Source organism: Motacilla alba, chromosome 3, assembly GCF_015832195.1.
Source record: "Motacilla alba alba isolate MOTALB_02 chromosome 3, Motacilla_alba_V1.0_pri, whole genome shotgun sequence".
NCBI lineage: Eukaryota > Metazoa > Chordata > Aves > Passeriformes > Motacillidae > Motacilla > Motacilla alba.
In genome coordinates this window covers 105316511-105335736 of record NC_052018.1, presented here as the reverse complement: position 1 = coordinate 105335736, position 19226 = coordinate 105316511, and the positions used below count along the sequence as shown (strand labels likewise).

General features: G+C 45.9%; 2 protein-coding genes across 2 annotated transcripts in view; one reads left to right on the top strand and one right to left on the bottom strand.

The window, feature by feature from the left end:
* Nucleotides 1-12789, top strand: part of XDH (xanthine dehydrogenase) — a 49315-nt gene extending 36526 nt beyond the window's left edge. The window contains exons 25-37 of the mRNA XM_038132520.1: nucleotides 191-277; nucleotides 2102-2293; nucleotides 2785-2930; nucleotides 3518-3599; nucleotides 4168-4263; nucleotides 4986-5114; nucleotides 6123-6197; nucleotides 7035-7087; nucleotides 8181-8295; nucleotides 8891-8956; nucleotides 10506-10694; nucleotides 11122-11289; nucleotides 12021-12789. Coding sequence (XP_037988448.1) covers nucleotides 191-277; nucleotides 2102-2293; nucleotides 2785-2930; nucleotides 3518-3599; nucleotides 4168-4263; nucleotides 4986-5114; nucleotides 6123-6197; nucleotides 7035-7087; nucleotides 8181-8295; nucleotides 8891-8956; nucleotides 10506-10694; nucleotides 11122-11289; nucleotides 12021-12071 — 1449 coding nt within the window. The 3' untranslated portion in view covers nucleotides 12072-12789. The remainder of the gene's footprint in view (nucleotides 1-190; nucleotides 278-2101; nucleotides 2294-2784; nucleotides 2931-3517; nucleotides 3600-4167; nucleotides 4264-4985; nucleotides 5115-6122; nucleotides 6198-7034; nucleotides 7088-8180; nucleotides 8296-8890; nucleotides 8957-10505; nucleotides 10695-11121; nucleotides 11290-12020) is intronic.
* LOC119699269 (carbohydrate sulfotransferase 8-like) lies at nucleotides 12152-18921 on the bottom strand. Its single transcript, XM_038132528.1, has 2 exons — nucleotides 18715-18921; nucleotides 12152-17270 (listed from the first exon to the last, which is right to left on the bottom strand). The coding sequence occupies exons 1-2, from the start codon at nucleotides 18812-18814 to the stop codon at nucleotides 16456-16458; spliced, it is 915 nt and encodes a 304-aa protein (XP_037988456.1). The 5' UTR covers nucleotides 18815-18921; the 3' UTR covers nucleotides 12152-16455.
* Nucleotides 18922-19226: the final 305 nt, after the last annotated feature.

The window sequence follows — 19226 nt, the reverse complement described above, 5'->3', positions numbered from 1 at the left end:
GGAGCAAGACTGACACATGCATGAACCCTTTACTGGGGGACTCCCTCAGCTGCTGGCTGTGCCTGCCCTGTGCTGCACTGGGGACAGTCAGCCCTCTCTTCCTGTGTGAGATCCAGTCAGTTTTTGGAGGCAAGCGCAAACCAGAACATTTTGTTGAAAACTGATTACTGAGGAAACGCTCTCTTGACAGGTTGGCTTCATGAAGAATGGGAAAGTCAAGAGTCTGGAGGTGCAATACTACAGCAATGGGGGCAACTCTGTAGACCTCTCTCATGGTGTAAGTAAAATTTTCTGATGGCTAATTAAGCAGAAGGTGTGTTTCTGTGCAGCCTTCTGCTCTGCCTTCAGAGAGCTGCTGCCTACAACACTGCTTGCACATGCAGCTCTTTGACATGACTGAAAACAGATTTTGAAGGGCTTTTGGAGCTTCTACAAATGCTCTGTGAGCCAGCTGACCTGTCTTGGCATGTGCCACATAATTTTTATGGATGCTGCAATAACTCAGATTGAGCAAAGAGGTCAAGAATGTTTGCTTTGCATTACAGAGGGCTGTGATGGAAAAGTCGTTGCACAATGCAAGATGGCTGATAGATCCCCAGCTCTGGGGAAAGATAGTTCCTTGGAGAAAGAAGCATCCCAGTCAATGGGTTGATCAGGGCAAGCTTGTAAAGGACTGGTTAAAGCCAACACTGTGTTCACAAACAGTAAGGACAAAAAAATGGGCCCAAGTTCTGAGTTTGTCCCCAAGAAGTTTTGCACTGATGAGTAAAAAACTCTCCTTTTCTGTCATGTGAGTGACCAACTCAATAGCCTAGTGTCACTCAGGTTTATTCTAGCTCACTTTCTCCAGTCCACCGAGTCTTGGATAAATTTCTGCAAAAGTTGATCGTTTTCAATAGGAAAGAACTGCAAGAACTCTCTACCAGAACCACATTTGATGCTGGCAGTGTGGCTGGTGCTGGGCAGAGCAGGTGATAGGCAAGTGTCTTTGCATAAGCTGAGAGCCTGGTTGAGAGCACATCTGTGTAATTGTCTTTTTGACTGTGTCTGAATCAGGAGACTGGAAAGTGATCCGTGTAGAGATAAGGTTTGGTTGTGTGTAATGTCCTCTCTGTGCTGCTTCTGGAAGGGAAGTCTGGAAACACAAGCCAGAAAGAAGTTCTAGCCCTTTCCCAATGTGGACAATAAGTGGACAAAGATCTCAAATCTTGCAGTTCAGTAGTTACTGAAAATGTTTATTTCATATGTTTGCCCTTCCTGCCATAGCCCAGTGTGAGTCACTTTTCCAGTAACAGATTACTCAAAATAGTGAAAAGAAAACTCTGTTTCTTCCCAACAGATAATGGCATTTACTAACAGTTTGAGTCAGCATGAGCCCAGGGCCAAAAAAGGACTTTGAAGCTCAATCTGTCCCAGAGCCATAGGAGTAAACAGAGAAGTGTGCTCATTGTCCTGTTGTTCAGGAGTGTGGCATTCACATTCTCTGAACAGAGAGAGACATCATTTTCTCTCTCAGGATTTTTCCTGGAGAAGCACAGAGAGAAGAAGAGAAAACAATTCTTATCTCTGCTTGCTGCTCCTGTTGTTTAGCACATGTGGAATGTGTTAGGAAGATTGTTTACCTGAAATGATTTGTCAGTTGGATTCTGCTGAGGATTGTTTTGTTTCCTTGGCCAGTTGGCTCAAAAGTGTGTCCTGGCTGTCTCAGACAGTCACAGGTTATTCTTTAGTATCTTTTGTATAGTATAGTATCTCTTTAGTATAGTTATAATATAGTATTGATGGAATATAGTACAGTTTAATAAAGCAATTGTTCAGCCTTCTGAATCAGTGGAGTCAGATGTCAGTCACTCCTAGAGTTGGAGTCACCCTGCATTCAAACGGGAGGACACCACTTGACATTCCACAGCACCTGGGAGGCAGTTCTGGCTGCGCTTCAGTGCTCATCCAGCTGTGTTGACTACAGCACTGCAGGGTGCTAGAGAAAGTGCTGATTGTTGTAAATTAGCTTCAGAGCTTCTGGTCTGGTTTTGGCGCTGGTGAGAAGTCTGCCATCCAATTAATGTAAAATGCATCCACCTCCATTCCTTTTCTTCACCAGGTAATGGACAGAGCCCTGTTACACTTGGATAACTCCTACAACATCCCCAATGTCAGCAGCGTGGGCATCGTTTGCAAGACCAACTTGCCTTCCAACACAGCCTTCCGTGGCTTTGGAGGGCCCCAGGGAATGATGATTGCTGAGTGCTGGATGAGTGACGTGGCACGGAAGTGTGGCCTGCCACCTGAGGAGGTACAGACCCTCTGACACCTTCCAGGGGGGTGCTGCCTTTGAACAAGCTCTGAGAACTGCATCAGCCACACAAGATTTTTAAGCATAAGAACTTTTGCTTCATTTTTGCTGAGCTCCCAGCAGAATGTCAAACTTGTGTGACAGACACATTCTAGCACGGATTATCTTCTGTTTAATTAAATTCCTTGGTAGCCTCAATTTTGTAACATCTGCTTTAAGGTTAGATATTAAAAAGAAGAAAGTCCAAAGGTATGAAGTACCTTAATCTTACTGATAATGTGCTTAAAGTCCCAATCTCTGAAAATTTCCAGCTTTAATGTCTTAGTTCATGTTTTCCCATGAACAGATACATGTTTGTTAATTGTTTTGCTCCTTGGCTCTTTGTAGAAAGAGCAAAGGAGTAAAATCAGGTACCAACACACTTTAGATCTCATCCCTTCCTTGTCTGAAGCATTAAACTTGGCCTATCCTTTCTGTGTCTCTCTGGGAAGGTGAGGAAGCTCAATCTGTACCACGAAGGAGACACAACTCATTTCAACCAAAAGCTGGAGGGATTTACTCTACGAAGATGCTGGGATGAATGTTTGTCCAGCTCCGGCTATCACGCCAGGAAGAAACTGATTGAAGAATTTAACAAGTAGGTGCCCTGGAGCTGTCTTGTTACTGGGTACACCTGTTGCCTCCTAACTTCTGAAGTTCTCTTAGCAACTCGAGTGATGTGAAGTCACACCTTATGTTTGCAGACTGTCTTCTAAATATTTCTCCTTTTGAAATCCCTTTATGCTCACTGTCAGAGGCAAAGTCTGTCAGTGAGCTGGTAGCATAAACAGGGCCAGAATCAGATCCAGCATTATGTGATTTTGTAAGTGAACTGTAGCAAAGAAGAGGGTGTCTGTTAAGTCCAGCTAGGGTTTTCACGTGACTATCAAGGCAATCTGTTTATGCTTTCCTCTGCCTCACAGACTTTTTCAGTTGGCTTGTATATACAACTGAACAGTTAATAGTATGGACAGCTGTTTCTAAAATGCTTCCAGAAGGCATCTTCAGTTGCAATTTCCTCTTGTTGGAACACACAAAGAAAGCCTTTTATACAAATTAGTGATGAACTCAGTCTTTATCACAGTCTGGTGTTTAATTTCCATTTGATGCACAGTCAGAGGGAAGCACAGTATTGGTTTATGATAAAAGGCTCATGGGTATCCAAATAATGTTCTTTCCTTGCAGGCAGAACCGCTGGAAAAAGAGAGGGATGAGCATCATTCCTACCAAATTTGGCATCAGTTTCACTGTCCCATTTCTGAACCAGGTCTGTAAATGTTATTTGCCCTTTCACTAGAGAAGCTGGATTTATGCTGCCTCCCCCAGGCCCTCCTCCATTTGTACCAAACTGGAGCTTCTTGAAAAAGTAGTAAATTAGTTAAGAAAGAGCAGACATTTTTGAAGCCAAAATGAGCACCACAACAGTTTACAGTTTATACTGTCCAAAAGACACCACAGTACAGCTGCACTTCCATGGTATTGTGTTAGATTGATTTTCCTGCCTTTCTCAATAGTGGAAACACTGCTCCTGTGTTTGAGCTGATTTGATGGACTGACAGTGGTGTTGGAAAGTTGAGGTGAAAGGTGCATCTGTGTTCCACAGGGGCAGGATTGGATTACTTCACCTGCTTTCTGAGCTGAAAATACTGACTGGGGTTTGTTGTCACTGGAACATCTAGTGAGTTGGTGAGACTAAACCAAACTCACCTCAAGTGTAAACAAGTGGCTTTAGTTGCATCAAAGAACAACCTTAGTCCAGTTCTGAATGAATTCTCTCTGTAGCCTGCTAAGTACTCCAGTAATTAATTTATGATGATTAATGTTCCCTGTTGTAGGCTGGAGCTCTGCTCCATGTGTATACAGATGGCTCTGTGTTACTTACACATGGTGGGACTGAGATGGGTCAAGGACTTCACACCAAAATGATTCAGGTAATAATGAGTTTGGGCTTAACTGAATAAGATGTCTTTTCAGGACAATTACACTCCCTACAGCATTGCCTCGGGCACCCTGACACTTCCTCCAGTGTGCACGCAGAGAGTAACAAATCAGGACTGATTCCTCTTCATTGTTTCAGCAGCAGTGCTAGACTTCCAGAGTATTATCACAATTGAGTATTAGAATTAGATTCTTCATCATCTTAAATCTCATTATGTAAATAAGGCATGTCATGCTTACAGTTTAACCACTCTGGCAATTTCAGTTCACCTCATAAAGGTAAAGTTTCTATCCATTTCATATAAAAATTAGTTATATTGAAAACATATATATCTGCATATGCTAGTGCTTCTGTAGTTAAATAGGCTTAAGGGAGCAAAATTCCCTTGGCAGGAAAATGACAGGAAAATCTCATAGGGCTTTTGATCTGATTTTTTTAACTATTGAGAGAAGAATTTAGTGTCATAATAGTGAAGTGAATGTCTGTCATTGTGGCAAAAGTGTGTGTGCTCACACACATTCAGTCCGTGGAATTCAAATGTAACAATGTCCTGGCCAGTTCTCAGGCACTGGAACAGCTCAGTCCGCAGGAAAAATGAAGTTTAGGGTGGGAGAGGGTAGAGGTTGCAGCGTGGGTCCCGGCAGTGCCAGCAATGACTGACAATGCTCATGGATAAGAAGAGCTGCTTACAAATTGTTTACCTTTGCTTCACAGGTCGCTAGCAGGGCCCTGGGAGTCCCCACCTCCAAAATTTACATCAGCGAGACCAGCACAAACACTGTCCCAAATACCTCGCCGACAGCCGCTTCAGTCAGCGCCGACATCAACGGAATGGCCGTCTATGTACGGAAGCTGAGTTATTGGAAGGAGTGGGTTACAAGGGAGGGCTCCAGGGCATGAAAAGCTGGCCTGTGTTTATCTGTCGTTGCTTAAGGAAAACAATCATCAAAGGGCAGTTCCAGTGTAAGGATGTCTCAGAACGTTACCTGGTGTAGCTAGCAGTGACATTAGATTGTGAATTACTATATTTTTTCCAAGTTATTCGAAACTTTCCTTCAGTCCTGTGGTAGCTCTAAAAATAGAGTATTTGGGATTGCTCAGAATGAGCAGAACAAAGCATCCATTTAAATAGCCAGCTTCAAAATAATTAATACAGCCTTATCTATAACAAATGTATTTTGCTGCATGTGCTAATAGCAAATGGTTTGAGAGCTGTGCTCCACCAGCTCTAAGTGTTGATCAGCTCAGAGCAAGTGTTCTGCTGTAACAATGGCATGGTCGTGGCTGTCTGCCATGGTGGAGTTACCAATGCATATATTTGCAGGGTATGTGATTTTTCCATTTTAAAAGAAGAAGTGAGTATAGGTCATTCTCAGTTTAAAAGACAAGGGAAAGTGAAACTGCGAAGTAAAATAATCAGGCTGTTTTTATTCTCTGCACAGCTTATCTGAGTAGGCTGAATTTTGGGAAGAAATTTTTTGTTCTTTCAGTGTTAAAGGATCATCTTGTAAGCTATGCTGAGCTGTCCTGTACAGATGGGGTACAGATAAAGTTAATGTATAAATGAGCAGACTTCTTATAATTTTTTGTCATGGTCCAGAAAGTTCTATGTTGAATTTGGAATTCCTTTCTACTATCAGCCTAGCCAATCTCCTTTAAAATCCTTTTCAGGCAACATTTCTTCCCATGTAGCAAGACATTAGTGAACTTTGTTCCTTTTTATGATTTGCCAAGTCCTAAAGGCAATATCAATTTAAATACAAGGTTCTTTGAAACTCTTAGAGGGCTCTTAATACCGTAAGCTGGCTATTCAAATCTTAAAATATTTCTTCTCACTCTCTTTGTTTCTAGAATGCATGTCAGACTATCCTAAAAAGACTTGAGCCAATCAAACAGTCTAATCCCAAAGGATCCTGGGAAGACTGGGTAAGCTGTTTGTGTCTGTCCTGAGACAAGTGGACATTATCAGAGATTATTTTAATTGGCAAACCACGTGTGCAGGTGTGTCCTCCAGGCCTTCTCCATCTCGCTAGCATAGATTTGAGCAAAGACAGTGAAACACGAACCTGGTACAGATTTCCAAGTGATTAAAACTTAAAGAGGTCATCCCCAAGACATCAGTTACTACTTTAATCCTGAGATTTCTCCAAATTTTGGGGCCTGCCTATGACAATCTTCATCAGGCGAAAGTCTTGAGTGGTTATGTATATCTTTGTAGTCAGGCTGCAGTCCTGGACAGAAGGAAACCTGATTTTTAATGAAGGGATTCTGTAGCATAGACAGCTCTTGCTGAGCTGCCATTCAGCCCCTGTAATGCTCCTTGTCTGCAATATCTCTGTCCTCTCAATGAGAAGAGCTGGATGGGCTGTAAGGCTCTCTTCAGATCCAAGCTCTGCTCTTCATCCGAGGAGTTTTGACTTTGGGATTTGGAAGTCAGGGTAGAATTTCCCTCACTAAAGTCAAGATGACCTGTCAATTTAACCTTAGTCCCTGAGGCTAAAAGTCTAACCTGTAGCTGAGAGACAAGCAAACACAAGCAGCTCTCATCCTCTGCCAATGATTCCAGTTCTGCCCTTGGTGCTGCTGAATGGGCTGTTTGGGCAAGCAGCTGCAGTCATGATGTTTGGCAGTGCTGGATTTGGCTAGTGTGACAGCTGTCTGTCACTGGACATTTGCTACTGGAGGCCTCCTGGAAATGTTTTTGTGCAGTTATTTTGAATGACCTGGTTGTACATTTCACTGTTTTCAAACTCTCGTTGCCAGATTAAAACTGCCTATGAGAGCTGTGTCAGCCTGTCAGCCACGGGGTTTTACAGGTGAGTGAAAATTCACACTGCAGAGACACTGACTCAAGTGCATGGATTGCATCCAGGGAAATTTTGGGAAGATTTACAGCCCCCAGTCCCCTGTAACTGCTCTAAATTAAAGCTGCATTCCCTTTCCTACCTACAAGTGATAAGCTGAGGTTAACAGTCTCTTGGCTAGGGAGAATTGATTCCTGATGGAGCACAGCTCTGAGGGCAAGTAAATCTGGAGTAGATCTGACTTCATTCCAGCTGACCTTGGTCTGAAGAGGCATAAATGAAATCAGAGCTTTGCCTGGGGCTCTGCTCTGTGTCAGCCCTGTGGCCTAGTTTTGCACTAGAACTGCCATGCAGGATAAGAGGGGGCAAGGGTTGTCCTTGAGGAAAATCCTGTCTCTTGTGGCATGAGCAGATACCAGTGTTTCCAGCAGTGTTCTCCCACTTCAGACTCTTGCTGGACCCTGTGTAGCTCTGAAATGAGGCACTTCTCTTAGTCAGCTTTACTGCTGGAGGAAAGCAGAGATCCATCATCTTTAAGGCAGAGGGGTTGACATTAATAAATAAGCATACTGTGGAGAAGAACCTATTTAGGGCTAAAATACACTATGTGTTAGTTTCTTTTGCATCCCTGAAACGTATTTTTTCTCTTAACCAAGTGACTTGTCAGCATTTTAATAAAGCAGTTTTCAGATAAAGTATAAGTAGTCAAATTTGCCATTAACTGTGCTTAAAATCAGTTCTAAGCTTAATAGAGTTTCTGCTTCAGCTTAACTATGTTCTGAAGTTTAATGGCCTTAAAGAATGTTCAACTGCACTCTAAAAGCAAAGGATTTTCCACTGGATTGGTAGATAATAGTCATCACAAACCCTGAGAGTTATGGGCAAATAAAGATGGCTAATACAGTTTGATAGATTCAATCAGGTTTTGGAATGCAGAGTAGATTAAGCAGATTTCTCTTTACAGTTGTTTGTGCTTTTAATTTCTGCATGGGCTTGACAGAAGGAATGAAACAAAAGTGAATAAGGATTTTGATAAGTAGCAATGTTGTTGTATTTGGGTTTTTTTTATGAAATTCAATGTGGTTTTGTTTCTCTTTGTATCAAGAATTCCTGAAGTTGGCTACGACTTTGAAAAGAACGAAGGGAAACCATTCTCCTACTTCAGTTATGGAGTTGCCTGCTCTGAGGTTGAGATAGATTGCCTGACAGGTGACCACAAGGTGAGGGGTCAGCAGTGAAACAGAACAAATACTGGGTGTCAGCCCATTCCTGGCTCTGTCATTGGTCTGGTGTGACCTTCAGTAAATTTCTTAACTCCTCTGTTCCACAGTGCAGCAATCCGTAAAGGGTAATAAAACAATAATTATCTACCCTGTGGGGATTTGGGACTTAATGAATGATTGCAAAAGTTATTGGATTTGCTTGAGTAAGAGATAGCAGCACTGTGTTGGAACAAAAGTACAGAAACATCCTGGAAGTGAGCTAATCATTAAAAATAACACTGAAGACTTCTAGAAAGAAAGAAGGGAAGAAAAAAATTAAATCAAGATCTGATCTAGCTGGTTATGCTGAGCTACAGGCCACTGATACCAGCATCCTGGAATTAATATTAACTGGGTCCACTGAACCTCTGGGGAAAACTGCACTGAATTCCTTGGAATTAATTTTGGGGTGAACTCAGATTAAAAATCAGTATGAGAGTTCAGTTGAGATAAGATTCTGTGGGATAGTGTTCGGATTCTCTTCCTCACATGAGACCATGGTGGACCAGTTCCAGAGATCTGTGCTGATTTCCCCTTTATTCCTGTTTTTTAGAACATTCGCACAGACATTGTTATGGATGTTGGTACCAGTCTGAACCCAGCCATAGATATAGGACAGGTAAGTGAAAAGTATTGCTATTTCCATCATGTTAAGGCAATCACACTGCTCTCAGGCTTTCCTATTTATCATCCCTCTCCAGGCTGTGCCTTTGCAAACGCACCCTTTTTAACTTGGCACAGAATTACACAGGGAAATATTCTGTTAGGGTTTGGGGATTTTTGGCTTGGATAATAAGACTGCAGGATATTGCTGAGCTACCATCCCACTGATGTTTTTCAGGCTAAATCCCACACCTGATATTTTTATTCCTATCTGTCAATATTAAGTTTATTTAATTTAGTGAAAATTCTCCTGACTAAAGAGGTAGGGTGGCACATTCTGTCCTCCAGCTGCTGCTGTGTGGATTCTCAATAGGAAGTTGGACCAGTCACTTATCTTGCAAAGTCCTTGGACAGGCACAAGATTACTTCAAAATTTTGTGCAGTAATAATCACACTATCTCTTAGCAGATAAAGGTAATAAACTAGGGCTGTTTGACAGACCAAGAGATGAATTGCTGGATGTATGCTTATCTAGCCATCTTAGCTCGCTGGCTAACTCTAGATGTTGATATGGTGTAACTCCAATGAAACTGCTGCAGGATTTGGGATGACAGGAGAGCCTGAGTTGCAAAGCTCTGCTACAGCTCAAATGAAATTTCCTTGAAAGCGACATTTTTTCTGAAAGATTTTTATTTTTGGAAGTGTCCAAGGGGAGAGAAGGATTTTCTGTCTTTGAGGCCTGTCGCTTTAGGTTTGGGAGTTGAGGGATGGGCTAAATGGAGCCTGTCAAAGGGGTCTTCAATTCCTGTGTCCTTCCATGAACTGCTGGAGAGGATCTGGGGGCACAGGAGAGAAAGGATGTGGCGTGAGTGCAGGAATACAAGTACACAGAGATGGGTCAATGAATGCTTGTGACTGCTCTGGCTGTCAGGTACCTCAGTGGGCACGGAGAGCGGAGCTGCTTTGTGCAGGGCTGCTCAAGCACATCCTCTTCTGGTAATCTTTTTTCTCCTAAAATTTACAGTAGAAAAAAATATGCAACGTTTTTTAGTACTTAAGTGGATATAGGAGTGTTTCTGCAGGTGTCTGTGCTGCTGACCTGATAATCTGCAGCACTTAGTAAAGCATTTATACTGAAATAGAAAGCATAAAATAGTTTGTCTTTAGATGTTTCATCTTCAGTCCTTTTAGTCTACTTGTCCTTTGATACATCAGCAAATTCAACTCATTCAATATTCACCTGCCTGGGAAGAAATCAATGTTTTATCATTGATTTTTTTTTTCTGTTGCTTCATCAGAAAATTCCTGTCCTGTGTTTACAGAAAAAGTGTTTGCGTGTATTTGTAAATTGCTTCACCTGCCAGGAAAATGCAGCCACATTTATGTGGGAACACAGGAATTGTGCAAAGATTGTACCCAGCAGAAGGGACAAGGGTTTAGAGATAAAAAACTGGATCTGAGTCAGGTGGGAAGGGTTGAAAACCCTGGTGGATGTCATCACTGTTTGTCCTTGTGCAGGGAAGAACAACAACAGAGACTGTAACCTTGTTTGAATGTGTTTGTAGATAGAAGGAGCCTTTGTCCAGGGCATTGGGCTCTTCACCATGGAGGAGCTACGTTACTCTCCTGAAGGGAACTTGTACACTCGAGGGCCTGGCATGTACAAAATCCCAGCATTTGGAGACATCCCAACAGAATTCAACGTGTCCCTTCTCCGTGACTGCCCCAATAGCAAGGCAGTTTACTCATCCAAGGTACGCCTGTGAAGTCTGTGGGCCTCTTACTGCCCCATAGCACTGTGAAGCTGAGTGGGACAAAGTCATGATCCTGTGTTCAGTTCATCTCATCATGCTGTGGTTTCTCTGAGGTCAGGATGTTTTTCTTATCAGAAATGTGTGTACTATCCTTTCTAGTTAGGAAGAACTGAAGTAACCTGCACATTGCTGCCCTGACTGTCCATTAGACAGAACTGAAGTGGCTTTGCTGTGTGAGAAAGCTTGTGTTTTCTTCCTGTTTCTTCTTTAAATGGACTGAGGGTTGATTTAGCCCAGTCTTTCCTCACTGATCACACCTGGCACACTGGAGGCTGTTTTAGCATCATGTTTCCTCACTGAGCTCATCTGGTAGACTGAGGTTCCCATCTGGAAAGCAAAGCCTCACTGTTGCTTGTGCTCTGTCTAGGCTGTGGGAGAGCCACCTCTGTTCCTGTCTGCCTCGGTGTTTTATGCCATTAAAGATGCCATCTACTCAGCAAGGAAGGACTCTGGCCTGACGGAGGCGTTCAGGCTGGACAGTCCTGCCACCCCAGAGAGGATCCGCAATGCTTGTGTGGACATCTTCACCAAAATGGTAACAGCCCCTGCTCTCACTGTCTGCTCCCTGGCCAGCCTGCCCACGGAGTGTGCCTGCAGGTCACAGGGGCCCAGGGCTGGGATTAGGGCAGGACTGGGAGGCTGTGTCCCTGCTCCAGCAGATGAGTTTTTTAAATGGGTGTTATCCTTCATTTGACATGCCATCAGCTGAGAGCCAAATCCCCAGGCCAGCACTGCTAGGGCTCCCACTGCAGGAAGGGCTGCTGTACAGTATCTCTGAAGTTCAGTCCATTCCATTCTCCAAGTGTTGTGTGTGGAAAAACGGCACTGGCTGCTTGTCCTGATGCTCCTGACTGTCACCTTTCAGAGAATCATCACACGTGGTGAGGGCCACAGTGTGATTTAGTGGTGTCCCTCAGCAAGGGAGGGGGAGAAAGGTGTTTGTTCAAATACTCCCTTCTTCTGAATGTTATTGCCACAGGAGTCTCCTTGGAGCTGTGGAATTGATCTGAAGGAGTGCAGGAGTTATCCCTGTCACTGGTTTCTCTTGGGCTGCTCTGTCACAGTGTTGTCACAGGGTTCTGTACTCATTCAACTATCAGGCCTCTAACAGAAGTGCCATGAGACAGACATCTCTGCGTTTGGAAAAACTGGGATAGGAGCTCCCTTCACAAAGTCCCCCCACCTGAAAAGCAGCATGGTGGTACATGCTGAACACTGGACAGGACCCTCATTTGTTGCTAATTCTACTATTTTTTCTCTTTATAGTGCCCTTCTGCTGAGCCAGGGACCTTTAAGCCATGGTGTGTGCGTGTGTAGGAGGAAAGTTTGAGGAGCAAACTCTGCTGAAACTGAGCTTACATCAGAGGAACCACAAGGCAGTAGGACTGTAATGGAGAAAAAAACCAACCTGTGTTCATGTGGCTCACCCACGGATTCACAGAGCTTTCACATTTAATTGTCCAATCATTGTTTTCTCTATGAGAGGAAATTGCTGCCAGATTATAGCTGTGATGTAAATTCAAATGAAGACTAAGTTGAAGGTGATGTGTAATTGAAAAAACCTTACAGATTTCATGTAAAATTGCTGCAAGGATGCTTCTTACCAGCCAATGTGAAATAGCAGGGTGGTTGTTTCTTCTTTTTCCTGCTATGGGGAAAAGATGTATCACCTTGTGATGCTATGCCAAGAAGGACTTAAATGTGTTGATCCCAGACAGAGACTCCTCTAGCTGAGATGGGGAAGGTGTAAGAGGTGCTGAGGGCTGGCCCTGCCCTGTCCCCTTCGCACACAAAGCCAGCTCTATCCTAGAGGAAGATGAGCAGGACTGTTGGTGTTGGCTAATGGAGATGGTCTTACCTGTGTAACAAAAGTTTCAGAGGAAAAGGCTAAAATGTGACCAATAACTGATTTACCCCAAGTTCAATGACTGTTGCTTTGTCTGCACCTGGGCTTTCATGAGATTTTAGTTCAAGTCCTTCCTTGTCTTCTCTGATTAAAGATAAAAACTAAATATACCAAGAGTACTTCCAGCAAGATGCTGCTTTGTTTGACACAGACTTTTCCCGTCCCACACCTCCACATCTCTCCCCATCCTTCAAATAGGAAAGGACATCAGAGACCTTGGAGTAACAGAGAAGCTTGCTCATCAGTGTTCCCAAGGTAATTCATACCAGCCTAAGCAAGGGGCACACGGAGGTTGGGCACAGCTGGGGATTAGCTGGCTCTGGGTGCCCTCTGGGGTAAATCCCTTGCTGTCATGGCCTTGCCTTCTTTTCAAGGGATTTCTTAGTTTTGCTGAATGTAAGAGAACGGATACATTTTGCTACAGGGAGTGCTTGTCTGAAAACTGTGCTGGCTATGTGATGACCTGGTGTCATCTGGATTGAATATATTTTTCATGTTGGATTTAGTGCTGGGCATCCCTCCTGACAGGTTTTGTCACTGTCAGATTCAACACTGGAGCACCACGTTACCTCTGGATGGTGTCAGCCACATACTGTGCCTGCTTATCATTTGCAAACTTCTATCTGTTTTTCTGGCCTACTGCTTTATGAAAATGCCCTTTCTCTGTTTTTGCACTCCCAGACCCATCAAAAAAGTATGGTGCAAGAGGATGTAATTCCTTACATAAAATTCTGCTCACATACAAACTTCTTAAAATTGGCCTTCATCTTAGGACTGGACAGTGTATGCTCAGTGTGAAGTATTTTTTTAAGCACTCCGGGGTATATTGCTTGGAAAGGTGTAGATTTATTTCTCAACTTGAAATATTACGGATCTACCATCTAGAAGAAGGGAATTTGTATATGTGAGTTGCAGGAAGTATTTTGTGCCTGTTTGGCTTGCTATGTAATTGTTTTATTAATTGAAATAGGATAATTGGTGTTTCTTAAGCTCTGAGGTACTGGGCAAGAACACATTTTTGTTTTCTCCTGAAAGTTTTTAATATGTAAAAAACCTCTTAGAGAAGAAAACATGATTATTCATGTGCAAGAACAGCTGTTGGAGCCTGTGTGTCCACATTCTTGGGTGTCCAGGGAGGGATGCAAAATACTGAGTCTGTAAGGTAGATTGGTATCAGCTGTTTCTGTGAATTCCACCTCGTGGGATTGCTGGACGTGCTCCTTCAGACCAGGATGAAAAGGCATACAAAGGTATTGTGTGTTAGAGCAGAGCATGGAGAGACACAGCCAGAGTGGGATACCAAGGAGCTCCCAGTGTGTTCACAATAGGCCTGCTGCTTGTGATGGTCCTGGGAGATGTTGGGATGTCACTAGCAGGATGAATAAGTGCTCTTTCTCTCCCTGCTTTTGGAGTTTTCATCATCTCAGGATGGGTTTGTGAGTGTCTCACACAGTCACAGTGACTGCCTGCTCAGGTGAAATGTTTTTAAATTAGATGTATCAAGTCTCTGGTTTGCTGTTTGCTTTGTGAGTTAATTGGAAGCACATTTGCCGAGCTCTGTGTACATGCAGTGGTCAGAGCAGGCTGTTCAGAGCAGACCTGTGGATTGCTGCAGCATCAGTGAGCCCCTCTTTCCCAGGCAGCAGCCCTGGCCCTCACGCCCAGCCCAGCTTGGGGCCCTCCTCACCCAGCCAACGGAGAGAGGAAACCCTTGCCTTTTGGGGTGCACTGGAATTGAATGTAAATCAAATCAAACACCTGGGGACAGCAATGGTATAAAATCAGGGTTGCAAATCAATGACAGCAACTGATTTGTGAGGGTGTAGGGAGAAGGGAAGCTTGGAGGCTAACAGGAGTTTACAGAAAGATCGTTGTACCGCCTGCCTGTGCTGTGGGACTCTAAGGAACATGAAGCTGAGGTTTTTGTGTCACCTCTCAATGTCTGAACATTTCATACATTGTTTTCATGGAACTAAGTGCTGGGCACCTTAGGAAAGGTCTGGGAGCCACTGGGGAGGGCTGGCAGGAAGAGAAGATCCCTGACCTGAGGCATGCTCTGCACCACAGAGCTGTGGGGGAGCAGCTCTCCTGCCCTGAGTGCACACCACTGTCCCCTGCAAGGTGCCGTGTCCCATCTGCTCACACTACATCTCACTGTGTGGGGTCTCAGCTCACTGGCACTGGAGGGAAAGCTACTCATGAAGAGAAAAATGCTCCTTTTCTAGTACTTTCCAGGGAAATAAAGCATGGATGCAAGACTCTAATTTAATGGCATATAATTGGAAATTTGGTGGTTTTCCTCTTCCAGAAGTCGATCTCAGAAGAGGAACTATGCCATCTTGCTAGACTGTAAAGTACTGCGCACAATAAGGGCACTTAAATAGTAATTACTGCAGCTGGAGAGTGTGTGGGAGTGTGAAAGGAGCCCAGCTGATCTGATGTTTTAATGCTATTAATTGCATGGCCTTTTGTGAGAGAGGGAGGCCAAGGTTTTGGTAATTGTTTTAGGTCCGTTCTAATCAACATTTCTCACTAACATTCTTTAATGAGCGCTGTCAAAACGGTACCATGAATGTACATGGAATTCTCTGTGCATGTCACAACACTGCAAAATAAAGCTGCTAAATACCCTGGAAACAAGCATGCCATGGTCAGAGTCTGGCAGGATTTGAAGTCTAGACAACTCATCCTTGGTGTTTGCTTGACAAAGATGGACCTTTCCCAGGGACTGTGAGTCAGATCAGCTCGGTGACCAAAGCGGGGAGAGGGCGGGTGATCGCTCTGGGCTGCCCAGCTGGATGAAGCCGTGAGCCAGCTGGAGAGACTGGGCCTCTGTCTGGCCACGCTGGCAGCCATGTCCAAAAGAAAGCAGAGTCAGTCCCTGTGCTTCTCTGCCAGCAGGAGCCTGTAGTAGCCACATCCTGTTTTCCATGGCAGCACAGTGATGCATTCTGATGCTTCTGGCCACCTCCACAGGGCCCAGCAGTTGCTGACACAAGGTGGGAGGCTGTCTGGTGCTGTGGCTGGTACCTGGTCAACACTGACACTTCCTTGTCTCAGGGCTAGTGCACTGAGCTGAATGCTGGCCTTGGGCTATTGGAGTCAGCCCTGGAAGGAGGGGACCCAAACTCAAAACCTGTGAATGGAGCAAGCAGTGGGTGCCATCCCCAGGGCCCACTTGAGCCCACACACATAGGCAATGAGGCTGTGAAACAGGAACAGTTCACAGAGAACAGAAAAGACCAAATGATGGGCTGGGCTTGACCTTCCCTGAGCATGAGAAGATTGGGAACATTGCCAGTGGTAAGCCAGCAGGGTGTGCCACCCTGTGTCACATCTCAGCCTCCAGGTGACGTGCTCCTCTGGGAGCATTTCTTGTATCTGAGTGGGAAGATTTGTCAGGAAGAAGCCATTGCCAAACCTCTTGGCCCAACATGGAGCCCAGAAAAGGAAATACCAGCACAGGCGCAGCATGTGTGATGCCACAGTGGTTTGCAGCAGGTCCAACCCACCCTACCCCAAACTGCTGGGTTAATCCCATCACAGTTCAGTTCATGCAGTCTTCCAAGTCCAGTGCCACAAATTTCCCTAGTGCCTGCTCTTGTTGAGTTTAAACACAATTCAACCATGTTGATCCCCTGTCCCTGGCAGTGGTGTGTCCCACCATGATGAGTCTTTTGGACTGTGACATGGAAAAACTCACTGCAAGCAGCTGTGAAGCAAAGGCCTGTCAGTATCTTGAAGCACTTGCTTTTGGTTTAATGCTCCCTGAAACAGTTCCTCCCTCCGTGTGGGCTATTTCTGCCAGCTGTCCGCGCTGCTGGGATGGTCTGACAGGAAACTGCTAGAAAACGGGAAAGCAGCGAGGTCCCAGCGGTAGAAATGAGACAGCCGCTGCTTCTGTTGGGCAGACAGCTCGCTGAACATCTGCTCTGACAGCCACCTGTAGGTCCACTGCACCTGGCTGTCGGTGAGCTCGGGGAGGAGGCTGCCCGCAGGCAGCCCAGCCCGGCGCAGCAGGTGGCCCAGCTCCTGCCTGAGGAAGCCAAACATCACCACGTAGTCGTACTGGATGAGGCAGGGCCGGCACAGGCTGACCAGCGGTTTCCAAGCCGTGCTGCCGTTGTGCGTTCCGCTGTCTAGGACTTCCTGGACGAAGCTGCTGAAGGACGGGCTGATGCCCATGCCTTGCAGGAACGTGGCGATCAGCCTGTGGAAAGGGTCCCTGACAAAGAGCACTTTGGTGTAAGACCCCAGCATGGCCCTTCTCTCCGTCCGGTTGAACTCGCTCAGCCGTGTCTCCTTAGCGTGCAGCCGGCGGTAGGGGAGCGGCGCCGGCAGCGTCACATTTTCCTCCTCCAGCTTCTCCAAAAGCTGATGCCATTCCTCCAGCCCTGCTGATGGCACTTGGCAGTACAGGAGGTCCAGCTTGGTGCTCACCCTCAGGCTCCGGAGTAGGGAGGCTCTCTCGTCCCGGCTGCTCGGCAGCGTGGTGGCTTTGCCCGCTCGGCTGCAGAAAGCTCTCAGTCTCGTCTTCCTGAGCTGCTGGACGTGAAGGAAGGTGTCCAGTGTTAAAGTGAAGCCCTCCTCTGCCTTGGGGGCCAGGTCACCTGGGAAACAGCATTTGGAGATGGGGGTGAGGAAAGAACACAGTGCCCTGAGTCAGACCCCGAGCACACAGTGCTGTGGCAGGCTCTTCTCCAGTTATTCCAGTGTGGAAAGGATCCAGCGTGAATGAAATGGGTAGGAGAGGGGAGACCAGCCCTGTCTGGCAAAGAGCTTGGCTTTGCTGGGAAATGAGTTTCTGTCCCCATGAACATGTGAGATTATGGACACCCAAACTCCCCCTTTCCCCAGGTCACCGTGCCTGAGGACTGATCTAAACCACAGATTTATTCCGCTGGCCCAGTTCTCCACTAAATCATAATTTTTGCTTTTAACTCCTTGCTTGCAGCTGAACATCCCAGAGGTGAGTTTGCCAAAGAATCAAAAATATTTTGAGAGACCAGGCAGTAGTAAATTGGTTTGTAGCTACAAATACATTATGTCCTGCAAACCCTTTTGCATCTGTTAATAGGTTAAGATCAGCTACCAAGTATATGTGAGTAAGGGATTGTTCTGAATGGCTCGGGGTGAATTGGGGACCCAAATGACATCATTTGTTGCATCACTCCCATATGTAAATTTTTTCTCATGTAGATAAAAAGGCAAAAGCAAATAAAAGGCAAAAAGCAAAGAGAAGTGAGATGACAACAAAGCAAATATAAAAGGCAAAAGCAAATACAAAGACTCTATGAGAGTGAGTTTATTTTCTCAAATTTCAGCTTCGCTTTTTTGTCTTCTTGTTTTTGATGTGAAAAGGCCAGAGTGGGTTTGAGTGTGGAGGATTAATGCCTGCCTTGTTAGTTTATTTTCTTTAGCAGCAGCACATCTGCCTCATCTGCTCAGTGCAGGCATCTGGCAGCCCGGGGGAGACAGTCTGATGGTTTGTTCTGGGTCCTCAGGAAGTTAAATATTTGAGGAGGCTCTTGTACAGAGCAGCACAGTTAAAAGCAGAGAAGCACAGTTAAAATTAGGCAAAGGACATCAGGAACACAGTGATGCCTGAAGCTATCCCGAGCTGCTCTTTGACTCGCCCAGCCCCAGAATGACAATGTCTGCAAAATCTAGTGATGACTTTCCCCTGGAATGATGGGAACTGGAGGGGAAGGATGCATTCCTAGGCAAGAAATGCAATAATCACCAATGCCCCTGCTCCCTCCTGCCTTCCCAACAGCATTTCACAACTAAACAATGAAAGTTTCCCTAACAAAAGTTTTGGCAGCTCCAGCAGCCTGACACCTGTTTCCCCCACCACACCTGAAATCAATGACCCCACTAAGAACAAAAAGCTGCGGGGCCCCACAGCAAGAGCTTTCTCCACAAGGGTGCCAAGGGTGTTCTCCGTCCTGCAGGCATTTGCCCACCCAGACCCTGAAGCAAGAAGCTCCAGGGCACTTCCCCAGGGCACGGAAAGGCTGCCGGGCGTGCAGAGCCCGGGCGGCCGGGCCTTACCTGCGTGGCTGCGGGCCGGGCTCCGGAGCAGCAGCCGCCAGCTGAGGAAGGCGGCGATGGCCAGCGCGGCCGAGAGGCCGAGGCGGGGAAGGAAGCGCATTTCTGGGGTGAGCTGGGCGCCGAGCGCTGCCGAGCAGCTCGGCACCCGAGGGAAGGGTGCTGGGGAACCTCGCGTGTTTGTTTAAACACACCCAGGCGGAGCTGGGTTAAAGTGCTCTTTGGGCAGCGGCTCGGCTCGGCTCGGCTGGGCGCGGGGAAATGGCCTGAGGCGCGGCAGGTGCCGCCTGCCTGCGCTCACAGCGGGAGATTTGGAGGCAGAATCTGCCTTGTTGTTCAGAGCCTGTGCCATGCCAGTGAGGAACAGGCCCCACATCCCCACTCTGTGCAGGAAAAGACGTCCCTGATCCCCCGACACTCCGCTGCTTTCGGCACCGAGGGAGGGAGGCACTACTCGGGAACGGAGCTGTGGGAGCAGCCGGGATTGGGAGCGGGAATGGGGCCGAGCAAGGAAG